General features: G+C 39.7%; 1 protein-coding gene across 1 annotated transcript in view; it reads left to right on the forward strand.

Moving 5' to 3' along the window:
• The window catches only part of LAMA3 (laminin subunit alpha 3), a 105,980-nt gene that overhangs the window by 37,671 nt on the left and 43,426 nt on the right, over window positions 1-24,883 (forward strand). Inside the window, exons 16-36 of the mRNA XM_066546446.1 lie at window positions 227-326; window positions 1,501-1,553; window positions 1,971-2,076; window positions 3,014-3,113; window positions 3,544-3,700; window positions 5,541-5,679; window positions 7,385-7,527; window positions 8,778-8,878; window positions 8,999-9,152; window positions 10,503-10,663; window positions 12,559-12,667; window positions 14,136-14,233; window positions 16,472-16,637; window positions 17,056-17,182; window positions 18,002-18,141; window positions 18,512-18,627; window positions 19,131-19,342; window positions 20,149-20,353; window positions 20,962-21,106; window positions 21,903-22,043; window positions 23,414-23,578. Coding sequence (XP_066402543.1) covers window positions 227-326; window positions 1,501-1,553; window positions 1,971-2,076; window positions 3,014-3,113; window positions 3,544-3,700; window positions 5,541-5,679; window positions 7,385-7,527; window positions 8,778-8,878; window positions 8,999-9,152; window positions 10,503-10,663; window positions 12,559-12,667; window positions 14,136-14,233; window positions 16,472-16,637; window positions 17,056-17,182; window positions 18,002-18,141; window positions 18,512-18,627; window positions 19,131-19,342; window positions 20,149-20,353; window positions 20,962-21,106; window positions 21,903-22,043; window positions 23,414-23,578 — 2,838 coding nt within the window. The remainder of the gene's footprint in view (window positions 1-226; window positions 327-1,500; window positions 1,554-1,970; window positions 2,077-3,013; window positions 3,114-3,543; window positions 3,701-5,540; window positions 5,680-7,384; window positions 7,528-8,777; window positions 8,879-8,998; window positions 9,153-10,502; window positions 10,664-12,558; window positions 12,668-14,135; window positions 14,234-16,471; window positions 16,638-17,055; window positions 17,183-18,001; window positions 18,142-18,511; window positions 18,628-19,130; window positions 19,343-20,148; window positions 20,354-20,961; window positions 21,107-21,902; window positions 22,044-23,413; window positions 23,579-24,883) is intronic.

Genomic DNA, 24,883 nt, shown 5'->3' on the forward strand with positions numbered 1-24,883 from the left:
TTAGAATAAATTAGATACATAAAAAATACGCAGGGTGGAACAACCCTTTGCTGATAGTATAAGACAGAAAAATGTAAGATGTCTGAATCAGCCTGAGATCCATGGATCTGTAAAAGTCAGTAAGCTGCATGAGCTCTTAACAACGTTAGGTTTTTCTTAGTAGTAAAGATCAGTAAGTTTTTTTTATGGAGCAGGTAAACCCTTATTAGCTCCTTTCTGTTGTTAGGGATATTGTCAATGTCTCCAGCATGTTGAAGGTCCTACCTGCAGTAAATGCAAACCCTTGTACTGGAACCTGGCCAAAGAAAACCCTGAGGGATGTACAGGTATGGCTTCCTGATGTATCTCTTTGGCTTATGAAATGTAGTCATCTTTATTCTCTGACACTGTCTGTGGTGCTCTTTGTGATTTTCACAACTCTTGTTAACAGCATACATTTCTCATACAGCTTAATTGTAAACCCATGATACCAGCAGTTACTTTCAGAAACCAGGCCATAATTTCATGGCTGTTTGCCTAGTGCTGAACCAGGGTGTGCTCTGAAGTTCCAATGATGTTCACTTCATAGGGCCCTATGGCAGATCTACTGGGGCAAGACAGGATTTTTACCTGTAATCCTGAAACCAGAATTTGGCTCATTGTTTTGAGGGGAAAAAAAGTGCTTTTTCACTTTATTTCCTAGTTTGGAGTGTAAAGCCTTCTAGTGGCCTCAGGGTGTGACAGATCTGTTATGGTTTGTATCTGTATAATAACCTGTGATTGTCCATGTTTTCCAACAGGGAGAGTGTGTTTTTAAGGCAGATAATAATAATTAATAAAGATTCAAAAGGGTAAAGATAAAAAAAATCTTTAAAGTACTCTCCAACTGTTTCCTTTGGAACAGATTCCACCACAACAGCCACTTAGGATGAGTAGCTTTAGACTGATAATAGTATCATTACATTTTTTACTTTAGATCTCTAAATACGTAACAACTCCTCAAATATTATGAACTGCACTTTCCATGTAATTCTCTACTTTCAGTCACAGAGTCGATACTGGGTTTGTCCAAACTTCCGGCTCAGCGTAATTCCTCCTTGCACTATTTTCTCCATTTCTGTTTCATATGGGGAGTTGATTTGGTCCCAGAGTAGCATTGCAGAATAGAAGGTTGCCAGTCAGACTGGAAGACACTGTTTTGTATCAATTGTATGAATGTTTCTAAGAAAGAAAACAATTGTAAATTCAAACTCAATACTGTCTTTTGTCAAATACAAGTTAAATCACTTTAAAACATACCAGTAAACCACACATACTTAGAAGTCCTCATTCTTTCTCCTTCTCTCTTTCTTCTCACCTCATACCAGTCTGCTGTTCTGAACCTTTAATTCCAGAATAAAAATCAACCTTGTGGCACATTGACTCAAAATTGCAGTTTCTGGGTGGTGGGGTTTTTCCCCTGTAAAGTATCATGAAAAGATGAAATGCAGGTGTCTTTTTTTTTTTTTTTCATCTGTGCAGAATGTCAGTGTGATGTCAGTGGAACACTAAGTGGAATTGCAGAATGTCAGCAGGTAAAGAGAAATTAAAAGAAAGATATTAAATTGTTAAGATAAATTATTGTAACATTTGCTAAGGTAGAAATCTTAGCACTCTTTATTGCTTTTGAACATAAAATACCTAGTTTTATTCATCAAAGGATCAATTTTATGCATCCTAGGGATAGATAAAGTTTTAAAATTTTTTTCTTCTTGAGTTTATATATTTTCTAGTCTGTTTCTGAAGATGATAAATGACAGAGATCATGTCCAGAAAATGGGGGTTTTTTTGTTTGGTTAGGGGTTTTTTTTATTTTCTTTTTTTAGATTAGAAATTTTTTCCTCTTTAGAGGAATTAGAGGGAATTTAATTAGAGGGAACTCAAAGTACTGTGAGATTGAAGTTCTACAAAGATATTGAAACATTTTCTGATGAAATTTATTTTCTTCACAGGAAAATGGGCAATGCTACTGCAAACCTAATGTTTGTGGAGATTCCTGTGACACTTGTGAAGCTGGTTATTATGCTCTTGAAAAAAAGAATTATTTTGGCTGCCAAGGTAAAATGAATAAAGAACATCTATGGTGGAACATTTGCACTTAGCACAGAAGTCTTCAGAATTCCTTAGGCAGTACTTTTAGAATGGGGATGTTTGAATTACTCATGTGCACAGCATTTTGCACTGGTGCTGTAACCTTGCTTGTGACTCCTCTTTTGCCTTTCAGCAGGAGAATGAACAAGGCAGATGTTACCACTGTGCTTCCCAGTCATTTTGTGCATGTCTTAGAAAAAAGGGTGCTTTTAGACTAGGACATAAATCTATTTAGGAAGACTCAGCCTTTCAATCCAGCTTGAAAGTTTTAGCCTTGACATACTTGTTCTTTAGTACAGCATATTATACCTCATTACAGACCTCATTAGAGGTGTCCTTTAGTTTGTGCCACAAGTGCTGTCCCCTGTAGAAAGTCATTCAATGTTGTTGTCCAGTGTCAGTTGAAAATATGTGTATTATATGAACCCATATGTTGCAGTTATGTCAGATTAAATATTGGGGTACCAGGCTTAGAAACATTAACATCTTGCAATTTTTGTAATTTAGGTTTTAGATTTTGTTATTAGTGGGTTTTTTAATATAATTATTCTTTATGATATTGCTGCAGGAATTCTGACTTGCTGGGAACACATTTGCATAGCAGTTCTGCAAAACTGCAGCCCTGCATTTAGCAATGTAGCAGGGTGTATTATTTGAGGGGTTTTTTTTAAAGTGACTTTTGTCACCTTCTAAGGAGAAATTATAAAGGAAACAGGCACAAACACGGGAAGCTCAAAATAATTGCAGCTTATGCACGTGTATTAAGTTGTGCTTGAGAGAGTCTAAAGGGCTCTGGGAGGAGGAAGCGAGTCATTAATGGTGTTTAATCAGGTGAAGCCATGGTGTGTTTGCTGATAACTTCCACCTCTCCTTTTCTGGTTGGCTTCTGCTGTTGGCGTGCCAGGCTGCAGGTGTGATGTTGGAGGATCCCTCAGCCCAGCCTGCTCCCAGCCCTGGGGCAGCTGCCGGTGCAGAGTGCACGTCGTGGGCACCACATGTCGCGAGTGAGTCCAGCTGGGCTCCTGGCACAGCCTCAGCACAGTCCCTTGTTATGCTTTCATGTGACATTCTGGGTTTGTTGATGATTAACTTGGTAAATTGCACTGGTTATTGATATTAATTTTCCTGGGGAGTTTCCTTCCTATATTTTACTAAGATTTTCTGACTTGTTTCATTAAATAACCAATACCAGTTTTGCAATATGTATCTATCAAGAGTTGTATAGGAAAATGTATCAAAGCTCTGAAAGCTTCTGCAAAGAAAGTTGTTATTGCATCCCTGTAACCAGCTGTTTTGAATCTATGAGCTGGTGTCAGAATTCCTCAGTCACCCGTAGATCATCTCTCTTCCACTGCTTTTTGCCCTTGGATGTAGATCATAAATGACTGGTAATTCTTTGCTGATTTGTTGTGGGCTTTTTTTCCTTCTTGAAAGGCCTGAAAAAAACTATTTTTTTCCTGATCTGCACCACATGAAGTTTGAGATTGAAGATGGTACTACTGTCCAAGGAGAGAAAATTCGGTTTGGCTATGATCCTCAGGAATTTCCTGGCTTCAGTTGGAGAGGATATGCACAGATGTCCTCTATACAAGTAAGCTGGTGTTTCACTCAAGACTTTGGGGTGAAAATGAAAACAAAAGTACATGGCACATATGTCTTTATAATACTGCTATGTGTGTGGAAGGTCATGGAAAAAAGAGAAAAGGACAGGATCTGACTAATCCTAACTTTTTGGCACTGTGTTGCTCTTGGGATTAGTGAGTTGTGGGTATTTTTGTCAGGTCATTTGCATGTTGCTTGTGCAAATATGCCTCCTTCAGAAATGTTCTTTGAGGTTGGTTTTTTTGTGAGACAGCTGGAAAGAGGGAACTTACAGCTTTGAGTCTATAATACTAAGTGCAGAAATTCTTGTCAAGCCAAGAACAGTGGGAACAGCAGAAGGTTAATGCTTGGCTAAATAGTTTGAATTGCACAGGTCCATGTCAGTCTGTATCCACAAAATTTTCAGGTAAATTCCAACTGCTGTCACCGAAGTCATCTTACACTTGAACTTACATTGGGTAGAGAAGTGAGAAGTGCTAGCTTTTATTATGAAAGATACCTTCACATTACAGCAAACAGGAAAATGTGTGGTTCAGTAAAAGAAGCTGTGAGCAGGGGCATATTGGCAACAATTATTTTAGTTTCATGACAGACTATGAATAAACTAAACAATAGCTGAGGGAATAAGTAAATCACGGGTAGAAAGTCGCCATAATTTCTCTGAGAAGGGCCCTTCAGACTTTGGATTGAACTGCTGATCAAATGAAGCAGAATTTTAAAACAGTAGGTTTGAGCAATAAATGGGATTTGTTCACTCCCCTTGAAAGCAGGGCTTTGGTATAGTCGTGTCCGGCCTCTGTTTGTCCAGGGACTAATGAATTACTATAGCATGGAACAAAAGCACATAACCATTGTGCAATGATTTCCTCTATGTTTTTCTTCCTTCAGTCTTTCTTCTTTTGTTGTTTTGGTCTTGTTTTTTTTTTTTAATCCCAGATAATTTTTGAATTTTCAGTATTATTGCACATTCATAAATGAAGGCAGCTCTTCGGTATCTGATTTCTTAACGCCTGCTTTCTAATTCAGCTGCTTTTTGCATTTCTTTTCCATGGGCATTTTGTACAGGCTTTTTGTTCTGTTCTCAGATGTGGGTAACAGAGAAAGCACTTGCATTTGGGGAAGCAGAGTGGACCACAGTGGGGAGGTCACTGTGCCACAAATAGCTTGGAAAGGGACAGCGGGTGGATTGTGATGGGTGAACTGGTGGGAACTAGATAGTGAGGGGAGCTTTAGGATTTTGGATAGAAATAAAGAAACCAAACTCATGAGATTGCACCAATCCTGTTTTTTCCTAATCCACCACTGATCCTTAACATGTCTATTAGTTTTTCTGAATACTAAATAATGGGGCTGTGTGAATGCAGAGAATTTTGTGGGTCTGCAGGTGTCAATTCAGCTCCAGGACAAGGACAGCATTCCTGGTATTGCAACTCTGAGCAACTTTAGGAGCTGGTAGAGGATCAGCAGCTTCAGTGACAGTCTGAGGTGTCTGCATGCTGTGGGACCTCAGACTAGGATCAATGATTGTGGCCTATTCCTTGGAAAGGCAGGAATATCAACAGCCATATGCCTCCTTTATGGCATCAGTGGGGACAATAATAGTAAAATACTGTTGCTGAATCACACTTACATGTTAGTTGAGCCTTCTGTGTCCTTCTGGATCAGCTGGTATTCAACAAGAGTTTTATTTCACAGGAGATTTTGTTCCATGCACTTTTGTAAGCTGCCCATGCCTTTTTGTCTTTGCCAAGTGGTTTTTCTTTCTCTGGGTGATAGTAACAAGTAATGTACTTTCCATTCCTCCTTTTTCCCTTTTTTATTTTTCCCAGCCAGAGGTGGTTATGCCTATCACTGTGGCTTCCCCTAAGCTCTTCCACCTAGTCCTCCACTATGTCAGCCTGGGCTCAAAAAGCTCTAAAGGGAAGATCTCAGTTGCTGAGGGAAAACATATTGGCACTAATTATACTTGTAAGTGAATTAATTTTCTCACTAGGCTTCCCTGTCTTCCTCTGTCATAGACCAGCACTGCCATTCCAGTATATACTTTTCTGCATGTGCCTTTTTCTTGTAGGACTTTAGTCTGGTGCTTGCATGGCTTCTGACTGTTTTCCAATTCAGCACTTTATGGCTGTTTTTGTTTATTAACTTCCATTTTGCAGAATGAAGTGAGGATAACTTTGAATGTGGAAAAATCAAACCTCTACTTATTTTACATTATCCTGAGGTATATTAACCCTGGAGGGGAAACATTATCTGGTCGTATATCTGCTTGTCAAACTCAGCCTGGAGCAGGTAGGTGTAACTCAGCAGTGCAACAGCTCAGATGAATGTTAGATCAGAGAAGACTTTCCAAGGTGCACCTAAGTCAAGTCTTTAATTTTGCTTAAAAGGCATCGCTTTTAACAGTGTCAGTGCTTTTGCGCTTCTCCTTGTATATATTTTGCTGTGTAATTGATGTGGCTGTGTTTGCATGAAACTCTTGCTTGCAGTAGTAATCAGCATTTGTTTCTTCAAATGTTTGCCACACTTAGTACTTTCAGTTCTGTACTTGAAAGCTCTGAACTGTAGGTTTTATGAAGCTTTTAAAGAAGGGGTAGCAACACTTTGTTTTACTTGCCTTTAATATTCAAGTTTTAAATGTGGCTTTTGCCTTCATTCAATGAGTAGGGTTTGTTTAAAATGATGAGCCCAGTCTACCAAGTTCTGATTACAGCCCTCAAAAACATATTATGCCTTTCAGACCTTGATAAAAGATAAGTACTCCATATCCTTTGAATGGTAGGGGCATACCAGGCCTATGTGTCTTACTATTCCTGCCTTATTGAGAGGAGTAAAGTTATAGATCCTTTTAGAGATTCAAGTAAGACAAAACTGAAGACTTCACAAACACCATTCAGCAGAGTGGCAGAAATTTGTGGCCATCACTGGCTTCCAATGGCTGGGACACAGAGAACCAGATTTGGTCTGTGTCCAGGGTCTTCAATGAGGAAACCTTTAATATTCATAACAGTTGATCCTCATGACTTCTATTTGACAAAACATACCACAGCTTTATTTCTGTAGTACATAGAATCACAGAATTATCTGGGTAGGAGGGAGCTTAAAAATTATCCAGTTCCAGCCCCCTACCATGGGCAGGGACACCTTCCACTAGACCAGGCTGCTCAGAGCCCCATCCAACTTGGCCTTGAACACTGCCAGGGATGGGGCATCCACAACTGGCCCGTCGTCTCTGTCTAGAAGTTATCTGTCTGTAAGTAAGCATTTTAGATGGTGCTGAGAGCCTCCAACACCTCAAGTATTTGACTTAAAGTCACACGAGAATGTGTCAGTTGAATATATTGAGTGTCAGTGCAGAGAGAGGTTGAATGGAAAATTATGGAAGGGGAAACTGAAAAAGTGACCATTTCAGATATTTCAAAACTGGCCATTGCAGGGGCAGAACTCTGCTTTTCTGTACCAATTTGCTCAAGAGTAATAAGAATGCAAACAACAACCACTGCATAGCTCTGTGTCTGGTTGAGTGCATTGCTAATGCATGTTGACTGAAAATCATTGATCAACTCCTGTCAAACAAAGTTTAATGGACCAAATTATCAGTCCAGCCCACTAAGCAAGTAGAGACATTTACACAGTCACTTATGTTTTTTACTTGATTTTTTTTTTCTGGCAGTGGCTGCTCAGAGCAAAGAGTTTGTCTTCTCACCCAGCAAGGAGCCAGCTTTTATCACAATCCCAGGAAAAAGCTCCACAGAGCCTTTCTCACTGGCTCCAGGCATGTGGACTGTCAGTATAATGGCAGAGGAAGTCCTCTTGGTAAGAAAACAATTGAGGAAAACAACTGCTTGAAGGTTGTCATGAAGTTACTGCTCTGGAGTTATTTGCTGCGAAGAACCCTGCAAGCAAGTGAAATTCAGTGCTAGTGAAAGGAACAGAATACAATTATGAAAATTTACATTTCTCCCTCTTATTTCTTCTGACTTTCTCCTGCTCTAATTTTTCTTCTCCTTACAGACTTTAAGACTTATCTGGAATCTGTACCTTCAAATGATAAGGTATTACTAACATACAGCACAAAGCATAAGTGCTCACAAAAATTAGTAATTTTTATGTATCCAATCTTGTGTCTAGAGCTTAGCTCAGCCAAGGCCTTAGTTTCTTGAAAAAAAAAGATCTTCATAAGAGTATTGTAAAATGGGCTGCATTATGAGGAGGTCAATTTCGGACTGCTTTTATCCTCCTGTCTTTTCTCTGCTTTCATTCACTGAAAAACTGAAAAATTTTCTAGTAGCAGTTCTAAGAAATTGCTAGAGAAAGAGAAATTGTTTGAGATGATCATTTATGAAAAACCTTAAATATGATCACAAAGACAGCATACTGAAACTCTTACATATTTCATACAGGGATAAAAAGCAGTGTCTCCAGTCATTAAGCCTGGGGCTATGTTAAATTTATGGAGTACTACATGAAGTGCTAGTAAAGAGCTTGCAAACATATTTGTTGCTGAAAGTGACAGTATTATTCTGCTGGGTTTTTTCACTAATACCTTTGAAGAGGTATATATTGATAGTCTTAGCCCATCATGTTCTCACATTAACAGTTGTTATATTTAAGCTCTAATATATTAATTTAAGTAAGAAAGGCAGAACAAAAACTCACCCAGGGTTGAGATGTGTGCTTGTGACCCAGAGTTGAGATGTGTGCTTGTGTTTTGCACTCAGGGATGAAAACTGCAGGCATCTGGCTGTGTGTTACTGGGCTGCAGGGAAGCTCCCTTCAGTGCACTGTCTTGTACAACACATGATGGGAGAGTGGCTTCAGAGTTTCCCTGACCACAGGGCAGCTGCCTTCGTGCCATCTTTCTGAAATTACAGAGTCAGGGAAACACATTCTGATGTTATTGGCCCAAGTAGTAACAGAAAAAGCCCCACCCAGATTTTGCAGATACCTTCTGCACAAATTGTTTATGTGATTGGTTTCATTCATTGTTACATTGTGAAAGCCTGGAGATGTTCTTTTTGTCATTATTTGAGTGCTTTAGCATTTATTGTATTCTTTGTTCTTAGGATTATCTGGTGCTGTTACCTAGTGATTACTACAAGGCGTCCCTGTTGCAGATCCGAGTTACGGAGCCTTGCACACATCCTGGGCCTGATTCAGCAGAACAGTCAGTAGATGTGCTACAGCCTAAACCACTACCTTTGGTTTATTTTGTTATCATCCTGCTGCACTTGAAAACAATAATAATCCTATGTTTTGTTTTTTGTTTTTGTTTTTTTGGTGTAAGCTGCTTGCTGTATCAGCATCTGCCCCTGGACAGATTTTCCTGTGTCCTTGGTTCAGAGGCAGTGCATTTCAGACACGGGGGAGAATCCAGAAGAATACCTGTGCAACAGCCAGCTCCCAATCTGCCAGTGATGGCCCACATCACTGGAAGAGAGGTCAGATTCCTGCCTGCTAATTGCAGTCCCATCTGTGCTGTCGACTATAAACCTACTGGACTAAAATGCTTGCAGATTTACAGCTCAGGATTTTCAGATCTTAACACATCCCTAAAACTGACTCGGCACCAAGCTCTGCATTTTACACAAAACTATGTAAAAGTATCAGTGTAGGCAGATTTCTAACTGTGACTGGAGTGGACATTCCATTCTGGCAAAAGCATTTCATTAAATAAAAATACTTCTCCTTTAGGCATACTGTCCTGTTCAGAAGAAATTACATAATGATTTGTCAGCAGAAATGGCATACATACATCACTCTAAATTAATATTTTTTTTCTTAAATAGCTACACTTAGGTAAAATATTTGCTTTTACTGAAAAACAAGCAGAAACAATTATGCTACTGGTGTAGGTCCTTTGAAAGCAAAGCATGTTTTAGGAAATGAGAAGATCTACTAGAATTGTGTTTGGCCAAAAGTAAGGTATTTTACCAAGTATGTGATAGTGATGTAAAATGATTATGGCCTCTATTACTGTGCTTGGATAGTTCTTTTAAAAATATCAAGTACAGCAAGAATACTCACATGCCACAGGGTCTGGTGCTTCATCACTGATGCATGTGCAAAATTTACTGGTATGAATAATTGCAGTGAAGTCAAGAGGGCTGTTGACAGAATTATTTACATGTATAAGTGTTTGTAGCCTAAGGAAATACTGAGAAAAATTGGAAAATAATTATGTAGTCAACTGAAGCAAAACCTTTGTAACCACAGCACTTTACTACTTAGAAATATTTTGCATCAAATATTGTGTTAACTACTTTGTGCAAGAAACCTAAAATAAAAACTTGATGCTTCAAAGTGCTGTTGTTTGCTGGAGAAGATGCTTTTCCTCTTCAGGGAGTAGGGAATCAAAATACAGCATTGCTATAGTAGGAATTTTATGTTCCTGGGAATACTTTTTCAGTGGAGCGGTAAACTCAGTTTTTGTATGTTGTTAAGGATAGCTTAGAGATGATGGTGACAATTTTTTAGCATCATAACATTTCTTTCCTTTCTGCTGGGGAAAAGGGAAATATTAGTGTAGCAATTTCCCAGGGTTATTTTACAGCTTTCCTAGAACAGTTATAATGGCAGCTGTTTCTTGAACTTGTTTGACTCTTATTAGAGGACAAAGTGATATTTATAAGCATTGTTTGCATTCTGCTCGGTGTCTTCTGTTGAGGCACTGCAGGACTGGCTCTGGACTAATGCTGACCAGTCCAAAGAGCAGGAAATGGGAGCTTCCTGCAAGAAAAGGGAGTGAAAGATTTAACTCCTTTTTTTGTTTTTCAATTCTTTTGACCCAGGTCAATTTAGAGATGACCATAAATGTTCCTCAAGTGGGTCGCTATGTTCTGGTTTTTGAGTATGCCAATGAAGAGGATCAGATAAACACTGCAGAGGTAACAGTGCATAGCCCTGGACCTGTCACTGAAGGCAGAGTAAGAATATACAGTTGTAAATACAGGTAAGAATTTCTGAAGTAATCACTAAATGGTTAAATAAGCATTTGGATAGTAATTATACTTTTTTATATATTTGAGTTCATTTTATGATGTAGATTGTTCAAATTCGAGGGCGATTTAAAAGCAAGTGCAGGATTCTGTGAATTTTGTAGAGGTTTTTAATTCTCTTTGTGCAGTCAGCTCATTAAATATTGCTACTGCTTCAATGAATTGTTTTCCTATTCAAAGGGTTACTTTTATATTTATGTTTTTAAATCCTTATAAACTACTAATCCCCAAGTCCAGTGGAAGAGCATCACTGTTGGCTGCAGATGCCCGCACTGATTTTCTTCAGTTAAAATTGTGTCCAAGGGCTTTGGCTATAAAAAATGTAGCAGCTAGTGTTACAAGAGTATTCCCACCGTTTCTAACAAGATTTGCTGAAGCAGAAGTGTAAAGGTCTCTGAAATTCTGCCTGTAGTCATCCTCTGGCTCTTAGGCTGTAGGCAAGGTCTTCAGCCAAATGCTTCTTTATCCTTTAATGAGGTTACTGCAGATGTTTCTGCACAAGAGATTTTGCCTGAGTGAGATTGTCTTTAACACTTGAGCACCTCAGCTTATTTTGAGCCCTTGGGAGAGCCTGCCCAGGGCCAGGGGACTACAGACATGCAGCCTTTACTCCCATGAGCCAACTGCTTGGCAGAATGGAGGCTTAGGGATATTCAGGATGAAATTGCTCAGTAAGAAAAATCATTTTCATCAGCATGTTTGTGATACAGAGCACAGCCATGTGGAGCAGTGACCTTGTCAGGTTATTGCTGGGGAAAGCTCTTATTTTAGCCTGTTAAATAACACTTTGAGTCCCAAACTTCTTGCTATAAATCTTCTGTTTTATTGGGGTTTTGGTGGTTTTTTTCTCCAAAACACATTTTATGGGCTGATTTTGAACATATTTGTTTGTTTATGTGATACATTGGAAATGTGTTCATGGAAATACAAAGAAAGCCCTTGCTGCTTTAATGTAGCAATGCAGCAAATCCCTTCTGCAGGCATTCTGCCTGAACTGAGTGGTCACATGGTGAGTGAGCTGCTGTGTCATCTTTCCCAAACAGGAAGTCTCTTCTGATAAAAAATAAATCAAGCAATGACATAGTGAGGTACATGTAGATAACAGTAACTTTAGAATTTGTCATATATTGTGCCAGACTTTCTTACAGCTCAGTGAGCTTGAATATTCCAAATAAAACATGGTAAGAGAATAAAACATCACAGGCTTTGAGCAAATCATGAGTAAGGGACCTATATTTCTCTAGTTGTATGTGTCCCTAGCCCTGAGCTGACCTTTTTTCTGATATATGCTTTAAACAAGAGTGAAAATTCCATATTCTCTGGTTTGTAGAGGAGGCAAACCTGTTTTTTCACTTGCATTGAGGAGTATCTCAGCATACAGAATAGCTTCCTAAGATCAGGCCTTGCCCAGCTGCCACTGTGTGTGTAAGAGCTGCTGATTCACATCCTCAGAGGCACATGGCAGTGGTGGAAAGGAGCTTACACCCCAAGGAGCATGGTCCAGGCAGGAGAATACTAGTTACACACATGTTACACAGTGTGAAAATGTAGGTAGCACCTATGTGTGGCTGTCTGTCTACATCCTACTTAAGCCAGTAGCTCAAATGGGTGTCTGAGCTGAGATCTGGAGGCTTCAGCTCTAACCCTCCCAGGATAAGCAGTGCTTTGTACGTGGTAGATCCTGTGTCTCACTGGTGAGGACAGTGCATGTTCTGCGGTGGCCACAGGCAGGTCCAGCAGGAGGGCCAGGTGCTGTGACTGGCCTGCAGCCAGGCAGTGAAGCTAGGTGACAGCCTAAACAACGTGGCAATGCCAGCAGGCTCGTCTTTAATCCTGCCTCTTGTCTCAGTTTCCTTTGTCGCAGCGTTGTAGTTGATGACAGGAACCGTGTCGCAGCCTATGACCTTCTAGCGGACACAAGGATACGTCTGAGGGCGTCATCAAGTAATTTTCTTCTGGTAAGTTTGCATTTCCATTTCTTTTTGGTCATACTTGTTCCTTGATGGGGTAAACAAAGATATTTGTCTCCCTGTGTTCACATTCTGTAAGGGAACACGTGAAATTATGTATGTTAGATGTTGACTAGACATGCTTTATATACACCCCAGAATGCTGAGGCACACTTGTCAGTTCCAAAGACAAACAGAACTTTGCCTTTATTGGCAAGGTTTTTTCCAGCTTTCTTGTGCTTTGTTTCAGTTCTCCTCTCACTTCTACAAGTAAACTTTAGAGGAAACATATTCTGGTAGCTTTTATACATAATCTTTTATTGTCTTTTTTTGTTTTTTTCTAAATCCTCAAAGCCCATGTGGGAGTTTCCCATGTCTCTTACAAAATTCAGGTAATAAATGCATTTATTTCAGGTAATAAATGCATTCATTAATCATATAGCTTTTAGGTATTTTAAATAAAAAGCCTTCACTGACCTCTTTTGGCCACACCAGGAATATACTTTTCTGGAGACTAAATTTTCTTATGTGTGGTTTCTGCTTTCTATTTTAGAAACACAAGGTTTGTTAAAATCTTGAGCTCCAGCCCAGCTAGTAACAACTAGTAGAACTAACAGCTGATACATGCTTTCTTCATTTCATGAGTCAGTGTAAACTAATACCATTTACATTTTCTGTTAGCTTCCTGCAGCAGCTGCTGTGCTAACAAGATCCAACCTTCACAATCTTTAATTGTAAAGTCTGCGCTTAGCAAAAGATGGGAAAGGGGAAAATAAGTGCTTCTGGTGTGTAGACACTGATTATGAAGTCAATGGCCGGAGTTTTGGGGTTAAAGACACTCATGTGTTCCCTTCATGCAGAGCAGAGAGGCAAATGGGAGCCACCTCCAATGCTTTCCTTTATGTCTTTACCACCATGGGTACAGCAGGACTACCACAGATTCATTTGTTCATGTCCACTTTTAGTTAAAATAAAAATTCCCATATGAGGTCTTGCTTCTTTTGAAATGAGTTCTGAATCCTGGGTGAGAAATCCTGGTGTCACTTAAATTCACTCCCATGGACTTTGCACTAGCAAGTGTTTGTGCCTTTATTTGAGAGTCTGGGAGTTCCCTCAGGGTTCAAAAGTCTCAAAGAGCTTTTCCCTCCTACTCCTCTACATTCCTTGCCTTGCTTCTCAGCCTTTGAGCTGGTCTTTCTGTCTTTCCCTTTTCCACACATGTATGCTTACCTTTTAGTTTTGTCTCTCCTGAACAGCCAATATTCCCTTGACAAGGACAGAACAAATGCTATTTAACCCTGAGGCATTGAGTTGCAGGGAGGTAAAAGGATCCAAAATCTTGTGGGAGGTCTATGACAGAACATGGCTTTGGGCTCATATCTCCCTATGCTAAAATTAGGCTTCATCCTTCCTGTTCAGGCCTGGCCCTGTTATTTATGATATTAATTGTTAATTGTGCCTTGTGCTTGTTTTTCAGCACAAGGTTTGCATTATATCAGCTGAAGAATTTTCTCCAGAATACGTGGATCCTAGAGTACAGTGCATAGCTGCTTACAGGAGTAACAGTGATGGAAGGTAACTTGCTTGATTTTATCCTTCCTATTATCTGAGGACAACCTTGAAAGGTAGAATAAATAGTGTTTTAATTTTTTTGAGTGGCGCTTTACTCAGTGACTCACAGGTGATTTGTAGGCCACTTCTGTAAAGTAGTCTTTGTAAAGAAGCTGAAATGTTAGTGTCAATCTATACAGTCTTTGCACAGAATTTTGTTGATAAGGGCCTATTCCTAGCCCATCTGAACTTCCCAGTGCTGATGTGTGAGAAAACGTATCTTTCACATGCCATCCAGTAGGACAGGTGTCCAAGCTGGAAAATCATTCCTAGTTTAGTGGCCTGAAATACTTACTGTTCCATCTGAAGTTTTCTTCTGCATGTTACTGCTTGAGCTGTCCCAAAACAGCTTTTATTTGTCACTAGGTGTGGGATGTGACTGCCCTTTCAGGCACAACTTGGCAGCCTCAAATTACTCAACATGAAAACTCCTGCTTCCCAAACAGGCCATTCCCTTTTCCCTGTCATAGTGGGGCCCCTAGGGTAGGTGTGCCCTCATCATTCACCTCACACAGTAACACCAGCTGGTCCTTCTTCTCCATCATACTTTATAGGACCAGTAATTAGGGGACTCATGTACTGCTTGGTTAATCCAGGCTGACAGCTCTTCTCTTGCTGTGAAGATCTGAACCTGAACCTTGCCTTCCCCAGTGGTCAAGTTTGGGATCTGCAGAGCATCTCCTCTGTCGTGTTGAAGCTCTTCCCCTCCCCGTCTTTTGTTCTTTGGGACAGAGTGGAACTGTCACTGCAGCTTCCAAATTAGGGACCTCCACATTTCAGTGCCTGCTGCACTCCCTAGGATGTGCCTCGTGATTCCTACTCCTAAAGCTTTCCTTCCTACTGATCTAGCAGTGGGAAGGGTCTCAAAATAAAAGTGAATGTCATTTGCAGGACTTAAGAGTCAAAAAGAGTTGGTGATTTGGTCTAATAGTTTTCCAAATGGTAGCTTGTAATATAATGGTTGAATTGAAACAGAAAGCAGAAAAATCTGGGTAGTAAATTGGATAAAAACATGTGACTGTGCTTGGTTTCCAAACATGCATAGCATTGAATCACAGCTTAATTCTCCTGCTCATTGTTACCACTGAGAGCAGCTTTCTAAGACTGAAAATACTTGTCCTTCCACCAGATTTATTTTGCAAATACAGGCATTTATATTTTGAGTAAAACAGGGAAAGATGAGTGAAAAACATGATTCGAAATAAAATAAATGTAGAAACTTACATATTTGACTTTGGTTTTGTGTTGGGTATTTTTTTAAACTCTTGTTAAATTTGCATTTTTTAGTGTAGGTTTTTGTTTTGTTTTTGTTATCTGCCAGCATTTTTGCTTTCCTGAAAGTGTTTTAAGTTCATCAAATATAAAGATGCAGAGGCTTGGCTCAGTTTAACAGTATTGTAAGTGGATGCTGCACATGATTTCCCACACAGGCCTGGCAAATACATCTCAGTTCTGAAACATACTTGCAATTCCAGTTCTGGATCTGTCTTGATTCAAGATTAATCATTGTCTGTTGAGTACTTACTAGAAGTGAATAAATACAGCCAGGAAACCCCCCAAAATATTTTATCTTGCAGTCTTGGAAAATTCTTCTCTAAATCCCAGAATTAATTATGCCAAGGAAGAAATAGTTAAACACAGCAGTGAATGAATAAGAATGCTTTGAAGGAGTACTGTTATTTATTTTGGCTCCAGTTCTACAAATATTTGAGTATATACTTAACTTCTAAATACTTGAGTAGTCCCATTGACTTCAGTGGGAAAACTTGCATGTTTAAAGGATCCTCCTATGTAAATATTTGTAGAACTGAGAATTCAATATTAGTGCAGATTCTAGTGAATGTAACTAACTGGATTAACTAAAATGTATTTAATTTTTAGTGCTCCTGATTCCCTTAAGTTTCCTCTTCCTCAGCAAATTCTTTCCACTGAAACCTAAAGTTATGTGAATTTTGTGTGAATAAAATCAGTTAATACATTAAAAGTGTACACACTTTCCCGTTCTTATGGAAGTTAAATCCATACTTCTTGTTTTCATTTACTTGCTGATCATTCATAAAGAATCCAAATAGGTACAGGAGTTATTATTGCATTATCAATTATAATATAGTCTAAGACATTGACTTTAAGTCAGCAGCCTTTTCTGTTATGATTAAGACTTTCTCCTGGCCCCAAGAATAATTGCTGTGGTTCTGTGTTTAGTGCAGCATGCATTCCCTCAGTGTTTGAGACTCCACCAGGAGCTTTGGTTTTGAATGCATTCAAAGATGGGAAGATTTCTGAAGTGCAGGAGAATATACTCCATGATCCACTGAGTGCCATTTTACCTGCTGGTTCAGTTCATGGAGTCACCTTGACACCATTGCAGGTACCTCGTATTTTGAAAACTTTGTTTTGCAAGTCACAGGGTATGTTCTTAGTAAAGTTAAATAGATGAAATTCTGTAAGATAATAAAAAGTGGATGATGTGATATGATGAAAATGTTGCAAACTAAGTAAGCCACAGAAACAATAGAAAGAATGGCGGGGGGGGAACCCCAAATACCAGTTTCTTTCTCGACTGCACAACAGTTGTACGGACTGCAGAGGAATGTTAAATGTGCTTGGCAGGCAAACAGAACATGCAGTTGTAATGCCATTTTCCTTGAAGAACTTGCTGAGAGATGCTAAGCCCCCTCTCTTTCACTGCTGGTAGGGGGCACTGAGCACAGCTGGTAAGCCCAAGAATGTTTCACAAAACAATTCTATTCTGTGATTTAATACCAGAGCTGTTCTTGTTTCTCCAGAACCAGATCACCTTGAGTGGCAGAGTGCCCCACTTGGGCCGATACGTATTTGTGGTACATTTTTATCAGCCGGCACACCCAATGTTCTCTGTGCAAGTCCATGTGAATGCAGGACATGTGTGGTCAGGTAGGCATCTGAATTTGACCTAACCCCTTTCCTTTCTTAGCATTTTGGGTTATGGACCTGTGTTAGCTTGACCCTGTATGGACACAAGGTGCCCAAAGTTTCAAACACTTTGCTTCCACCTTTCCCTTTTTCCTGAGCTCAGCTTTGCTCCCAAATTTGTCCAACTCCTCCCACTGAGTGGCACATGGGTACAGAGAATGTGGGCTGTACTCCGCTCATCACAGGTTGCCTCTGTTCCTTCCTCCTCAGTGAGGGACTGCTCACACTATTCCCATGCTTTAGTGTGGGATCCCTCACATGGGAGACAGTCCTCCACCAGCTTCTCCAACATTAGTTATTCTCCTGGTCTGCAATTCCTCACTAATTTCTCCAGTGTAGGTGCTTTTCATGGGGTCACAAGGCCTGCTAGGAGACTGCTCCAGTGTCAAATTCCCAGAGGTTCACAGACCCTATTTGGGCATCCACCTGCTCTTGAGGGGGTCTCCTCCACAGCCTGCAGGTGGATCTCTGGTCCAGCACCTGGAGCTCTCCTTCACTGGCCTGGTGACTGCAGATTTGGTTCTCTTGCATGCTCTCACTCTTCTCTGTGGCTGTACCTGCTGTTGAGCTGGGGTTTTCCCCCTTTGTTAAATACGTTATTCCAGAGGCTCTACCATGGTCAGATGCAGCCTTGGCCATTGTTGGATCTGTCTTGGAGCCAACTGGGATTGGCTCTGTGGGACATGGAAGAATGTTCTTAGAGATTTTCATAGAACCCACCCCAGTAACCTTCTGCAATCAAAACCTTCTCACATAAACCCAATACATTTTTTCTTCTAGGTACTTTTAATGCTTCATTCTGCCCTCATACTTCTGGCTGTCGGGTTCAGGTGGTTGCAGCAAACCAAATTGAGCTTGACATTTCTGAAGCCATGGTCTCTGTTACAGTGATAATACCGGATGGAAGGATGCTGGTTGTGGTACGTGTATTACGTAAATGTACTTGAAAATGTTATTCTCAGTTTCACCATTCATTTAAAGATAGATGCAAAGATAAAATCCAAAAAGAATAAATTTGTTAATGTTGTGTTTCAGATTTTTAGGATCTTTTGCACTGCTTTTATTTAAATTTTTAAGATATTCTGCACTGTTTTTGTTGTACACTGCTTGTAGCATCACAACTTTGAGGGCAGTATGCAAAGTTTATTTTCTTATTTTTGGTTAAAATCTTAAAGGTTTTGAAAAAATCCAGAATGCATAATGAAGCAACATTTAAATATGTAAATGCCTTAGCTTGTGTCTTTTTGTTTTTCTCTGAAATGTACAATTTAGCTTTCTTATTGTTTTAAGGAAAATATCTTAGTTGTTCCAGCAGACACCTACAGTTACACAATTCTTGACAAAAAGACAGTGGACAAGTCATTTGATTTTATCAGCCAGTGTGGAGGAAACAGTTTTTATATTGAGTAAGCATCACTTTCTAAAACACTGAACATTGACAACAAACTGGGAATAATATTACTTTTACTCTGCGTTAAAGAGCTGCCTTAAATCCCTGTAATTGTGCTACATTAAAATGCTTTTCACAGCTTATGCTAGCCCATTGAATTTCCATGAGTCATTTTTCCATGACTTTCTGTTGCAAATGCATTGTAAAGGTAGAGCTTTATTGCTCACAGTACAAAAGAGGAATATCTATGTCATCTTCCTGTCTTTGGTATTTCCATCTTTGGTATTTGGTATTTTGCTTGGCATGTCTGAACTGATACAACTAATCCACACTTGCTATGATAAAACCTCTTACCTGCATGTTCAAAGCTATTCACCCTGATTTAATTAAAGTATATCCTTGCATGTGTGCTGATGCCATCCTTATGTCAAACTGCTTGAAAGACTGAACCACTGCAAAGGACTCTCATAGCAATCCTGAGTGCCAGCACTTAAATGATTTATATTCCAATTTAAACAGCCCAGAACGATCATCAGCCTTCTGTAAGGACTCTGTGAGGTCGCTGGTGGCTTTCTACAACAACGGAGCCCTGCCATGTGATTGCCACAGTGCAGGTGCCACCAGCCCTACATGCAGCCCCCTGGGAGGGCAGTGTGCTTGCAGACCCAACGTCGTCGGTCGCCAGTGCAGCCGATGCCAAACTGGCTACTATGGATTCCCATTTTGCAAGTGTAAGTATGTGCTTGCACTCCTTCATCTCCTGGCCTGGCCACCTGCTGAATCCTCTGAATTTGCTGCAGGTGTACTGCAGCCTGACTTTTCTTTGTAGAGCCTGATCCTGTGAGAGGCTGGTCAGGCTGTTTTAGCTTTACCATAGCATTAGCTTCCAGTTTAAGGCAGAAGAAATCGCATTCCCCTAAAGCACACCTAGCTCGTGGTGAAGTGACCCTTTGCATGTGTTGTCTGATCAGGTGTAGTAGGCTTACAGCTGAACTGGTTAAAATCCATATTGCCACTATTCCAGTGAAATGGACTTTTTTCTGCGCTGACTGCTAAATCATTTCCAAATTGTTAATGGTTAATCCCATTTTACACCTTCAATCTTTTCCATAGATAACCAGAGACACAGTATTCCTAATTCCTCAAATTCTGATGTTAATAACAACAGATCTATACATTACACCAACAGCTCAGCTGCTTTCATAGATACTATACTTGATGTTTATAGACATTGCTTTATAAAAGTGGTGCCCTTGACACCAAAACTAATCCTTGGCAGTTTTGGCAAGTGATAAACAATGTCTGTGGTGAAGTTAAGCAGCCCATCCATGGAAAAGAGCCAAGCATTAAACCTGCTCTTTAAAACTATTGTTGCAGTCACATAGTTGGTTTCTATGACCCTGAACATTAAACTAGTGAGAGAAAAGAGTCATGTTTTCTATACATAAAGGTTGTGTGTATTTGTTACATATTCAGTAAGAGTTGATTGTTGTAAGATGAGATGTGGCTGATTTGTGGAACTATTTCTTTGATCTAGTATGCAACTGTGGGCAGCGTCTTTGTGATGACGTGACTGGTAAATGCATTTGCCCTCCACGAACTGTGAAGCCAAAATGTGAAGTGTGTGAGAAATATTACTTCAGCTATCATCCCCTTGCTGGCTGCAAGAGCTGCAACTGCTCAGAAAAAGGAATTGTTGATGTGGCAAACCCAGAATGTGATAAAACCAGTGGGCAATGCAAGTAAGTTTGGGTTATGTGTGTTAACAACAAGGCATGGGTGGTTTGCTTCAATGCTCTTTTCAGGTGTTTGGAGAGGTAATGGGAAATTTAAGTTATTCACTCTTCAGTGTGAGCAAAATGGATTTTACCCACTGTGAACTGTTGTAAACTAACCCAAGCTTTGTGGGTGATTGAGGTCTCTGTAATTATTCATATACTTGCAATTTCCCATTTTTCTGTTACCAGGTGCATGCCTTGATTAATGCCCAGGCACATTTTCCAGCTATAAATCTTCTTCCAGCTCTGCTTACCTATATTCAATGTTTTACACCTTGGCATACAGAGAGAGTAGTTCTGCACTGCAAGCCCTGAATAGCTGCAGAAGTCTAATTCTATTGTGAGCATTTTTATCCTTCAAAGTCAAATCCATTCCTACTCAGTTCTGTGGCCATTTATAACGTCACACTATTCAAAATCTGAGACCAATACTAACCTTTTCTCTGTGGAAGTCATAAAGTTGTGTCACAGCCATGCAATCCCTTCGAATATCCACCTACCTGTTTTATTTTCCTTTCCCTGCTCCATTCCTACCTCCCTTATTGACTCTCTCTCCTTTGTGTTTGATAAAGATGCAAACCAGGAATAAAAGGCCATCGGTGTGATCAGTGTGCTCCTGGAACTTATGGTTTCCCTAACTGTGTGCCATGTAGCTGTAACAGAGATGGAACAGAGCCAGATGTTTGTGATCCCCAGACAGGAATTTGTCTTTGCAAGGTCAGATAAATCAAATTACTTCTGCATTCACAAGCATCATTTGCATGCCAGTGACTATTTCTTATATAATGGGGTGAATAAAGTGAGTTTATCAGTAAATTTTCAGTAAAAATTTAATGCAGCTGTACGAAGCCATCACACTTTGCTGTATGTGCACAGATTATCATGGTCACATTAAATACAATTTTTTAATGGCTTCAATATCTGTCAGTTATACAGGTGGTCTTAGTTTTTGCAGGATGTTAGAGAGCTGCAGAGTGGGTGCCCATTGAATCACTGAAGCAGTCTGTATGTACCCTGCACAGATCCACTTTATCCATCTGCATCTTGCCTTTTGGATGTTAACCAAGTCCCATGCTTTTTTTAGCCATATTATGTCAGTTGACATTTTACCACATCATTATAGCTAGGAAATCTTCTTTTGTTCTGATCTGCATAATTAAATGCACTAAATGTGAACTTTCACAAGTGACCTTTTATATTGTGGGTTTGCAAAAGCCAGCAGGAGGGTTTTGGCAAGCAAGTTACCAGCTGTCTCTGACTAATATTTATTACTCAGTGGTTCACATTTCAGATTATAAACTGCAAAGAAAGCTTATGAGATAGCCTCCAAGACAGTTTTATTTGAATTTGTAATATAGCCTATCCAGACAACCACGTATTTTCATTCATTGGTTTCTGTACATTTATATATCTACATTCTTTCAGAAGATTTGTTTCATATGCAGGAAATTTTGGGGACCTCAGCAATGCAAAAAGAAAAGCACTGAAATTTCTTTGAACTATGCCCTAACAGGAGAATGTTGAAGGTCCAGCGTGTGACACTTGCAGACCAGGATCCTTTTATCTGAACCCTTCTAACCCCAGGGGATGCACACCTTGCTTTTGTTTTGGGGCAACCAGCAGCTGTCGCAGCACGGATCGTCGTAGAACCAAGGTGGACCAAAGATCTTTTTTCTTTTCTACCATGAACTTACACTTGTTCCATTGAGGAAATTTAAGATTTCTTCTAAAGTTGAAAGTATATTTTATTAGCTTCTAAGGATGAGAAATATTCTCCAAGCAATTCTCCAAGTACAGCTTCCTCAAGATTAGGAGTAGTCTGAAAGTGCTGTTCAGCAGAAATGGCTCTTTTCACCTGTTTGTTTACAAGTCACTAGTTGGACTGAAGTTGAGCCAGCCTTTATCTTGCTTGCTTTATCTTCAAACTCTTATGTCATCATTGAAGTCAATGATCTCCTTCAAGATGATTTGATAAACACATATCATTTTACATATCTGTATAATAGATGCATTAAGAATTGTGTGACAGATTCTACGGAGATTGTGAGAATTGTCTTTCTTACCTCCTTGTAAAAGAGACATGACATCAAGTGTGAGAAACAAAGATTTTAGTAGCATAAATGGCTGTAGGCTGAAAAATCACGTGACTGGAAAAAAAAAGACTGAAAAAAAAGGCAACAGCTGCTTGAAAAAAGGCAAGAGAAAGGAAAAAAAGAGGAGAGCTGGAGTGGTGGATGAGGAGTTTAGTTTAGGTTTAGACATAGACTAGATACAATCCAGATTGTGCCCTTTACTGTTTACAAGCAAAAGGTGAAAATGTGGCCTAAGTGAAATCAGTAAAAAACTTCCTCTAGTCATTACTTGTCCTCACCAAAAACTATTAATGAAAGCATGTCTATTTTTTTTGGTTTTTTGCTCTGGCCAGTCAAGGGCAATTCACCAGAACCCAGAACTGTTCTGATACATCATACACATTATGCTCTCTTTCCTCCAGCATAATGATAAAAAAAGAGGCATAGTCTTTCATGAAACAATAGCCATAAACGTAAAATGTGCATTAAAGAGGCAGAATATTAGGCTACATTGCCTGCCTCTCTAAAATGTCATGCAATGCCCCCTCCCTCACAGTTAACCTGTTCCAAACTCTGTCTTTGAGAGACAAAGATTTGATTCTGGAATGGACTTTAGAAAGCATCTCCAAATTATATTCTCGGGTTTGTGTGCACAATTCCTATTACTCCCAGAAGGCTATGTCTTCCTGTGGCTGAAGACAGAATTTAGTTTCCAGGTGACAAACCAAATGCCTGCATCCCAAGTAGCTTTGGCATGTCTTCTTCATATTTTCACTCTCTTTTGAGGTCCATGGAATATCCATTGTTCAAAGACTTCAGGCTGACTCTGAAGGAGTTGGATCTCATCTAAGGGAATTAAAACTGCTAAACAATTTTTTCTCGTTACTTGGTGCTGGTAAAGTTTTAACAAAGGATGAGGCAAACTTTTGGTTTCCTTTATGTTTTTCATTAGTTTGTGGATATGAGGAACTGGCGCTTGGAGGCAGTAGATGAACATATGGACATTCCAGTCACTTTCAATCCAGTCAGTAACAGTGTGGTGGCTGATGTTCAAGAATTGCCAGCTTCTGTGCAAAATTTGTACTGGAAAGCACCACCATCCTACTTGGGAGAGAAGGTAAATGCCACTTAACTCTTCTGGTTTAGTAACATGTAATCATTTCTTTACCAGTGTCATTGATAAAGAGTCTCATTGTTTTTCTTAGATAAGTTTGTCTCTCTTCACTCATATCTCTTACCTGTCATGTAGGGAATCACACCATTTTACTTCTGAGTGTGGTTTTGAAATTAACCAATAACACAGAATTAATCATATTGCTTGGTGCTAGACAGGTCTTAATGTGAACAGCATGATCAAGAACTCAATGGCTCCAATGTCTCAAGCAGGTGGTTCCTTCAGCTGCTTTTCTGATGCCCAGAACATGTAGAACGTGCCAATGTGGCTGCTCTAAAACCCAGAACATGTAGGGCTTGTCAATTCTTTAGATTCTCTAGAGTATATCCTGGGCAGATTTCCAAAAGAGTAAAAGCTGATTATGTGCTCAGTGGCACACAAAAGCCCCCAGCATTTTGCTTTGGATATGCTCTATGCTCCTTGGGAAGAACATCAACTGGTTTTCTACCCTTTGTGTTTCTTGGGCTGGTGGCTGCTCTGTCAGTCCGTGCATGGGAGCAGCCTTCTGCTCATGGTTAGTGCCATCAGCGTCTCAGCTTGAGGATCACACTGACCAGAGGACTTTGCTAATGGTGACTTGCAGGCCCAGAGCCCCCCTCTTTGGAGCTCTGACAGTGCCAATACTTACCAGCCCGTTGCAGGATACACAGGCTTTTCAGATGTGATCCTACTGACACACAAGAGAAATGGTGTAGACACCAAGACATGAAAGATGGTTCAATTTTTGAAGTTTCTCCTAGTCCTTATTTTAGAGACTAGAGCAGTATTTTTCTTCCTGCTCTCCTATGCTCAGAGCTGTATATATATAATCTCAGGTGAATGGCACATTTAGTTTGAGTGCTTTTTCTTGACATTATAAAGGTTCTTAGTGCCCACAAATTATTTTTGAAAGGAATTTCATATTAAAGCACACATTATCACCTGCAGTGTTAAACCAAAAGTACTTTTGTTGTTCAGTAACAAGGTATAAAGCAGGCAATAACCCTTTTTAAACACAGCTGATGTGTTTTAAGATCAGTGCTGACTTATGTTGCATGTCCCAGTACATGCCTAGGTCCTAGGCCTGCCATTACTTGCTGTTATTTACAATGACAGCACTGCAAATAAAATAGTTCTAATTTGGGTTTTGCTTTTGCTGTATGCAGTGTATGAGTGTATATTTTAGCATAGGCAATACTGCAGTAATGAAAGTCCCACCAAAATGCTATCTAGCTGTGAGTTTACATGTTCATAAATTTACCAATTATT

This window comes from Molothrus aeneus, chromosome 1, assembly GCF_037042795.1.
Source record: "Molothrus aeneus isolate 106 chromosome 1, BPBGC_Maene_1.0, whole genome shotgun sequence".
Taxonomy (NCBI): domain Eukaryota; kingdom Metazoa; phylum Chordata; class Aves; order Passeriformes; family Icteridae; genus Molothrus; species Molothrus aeneus.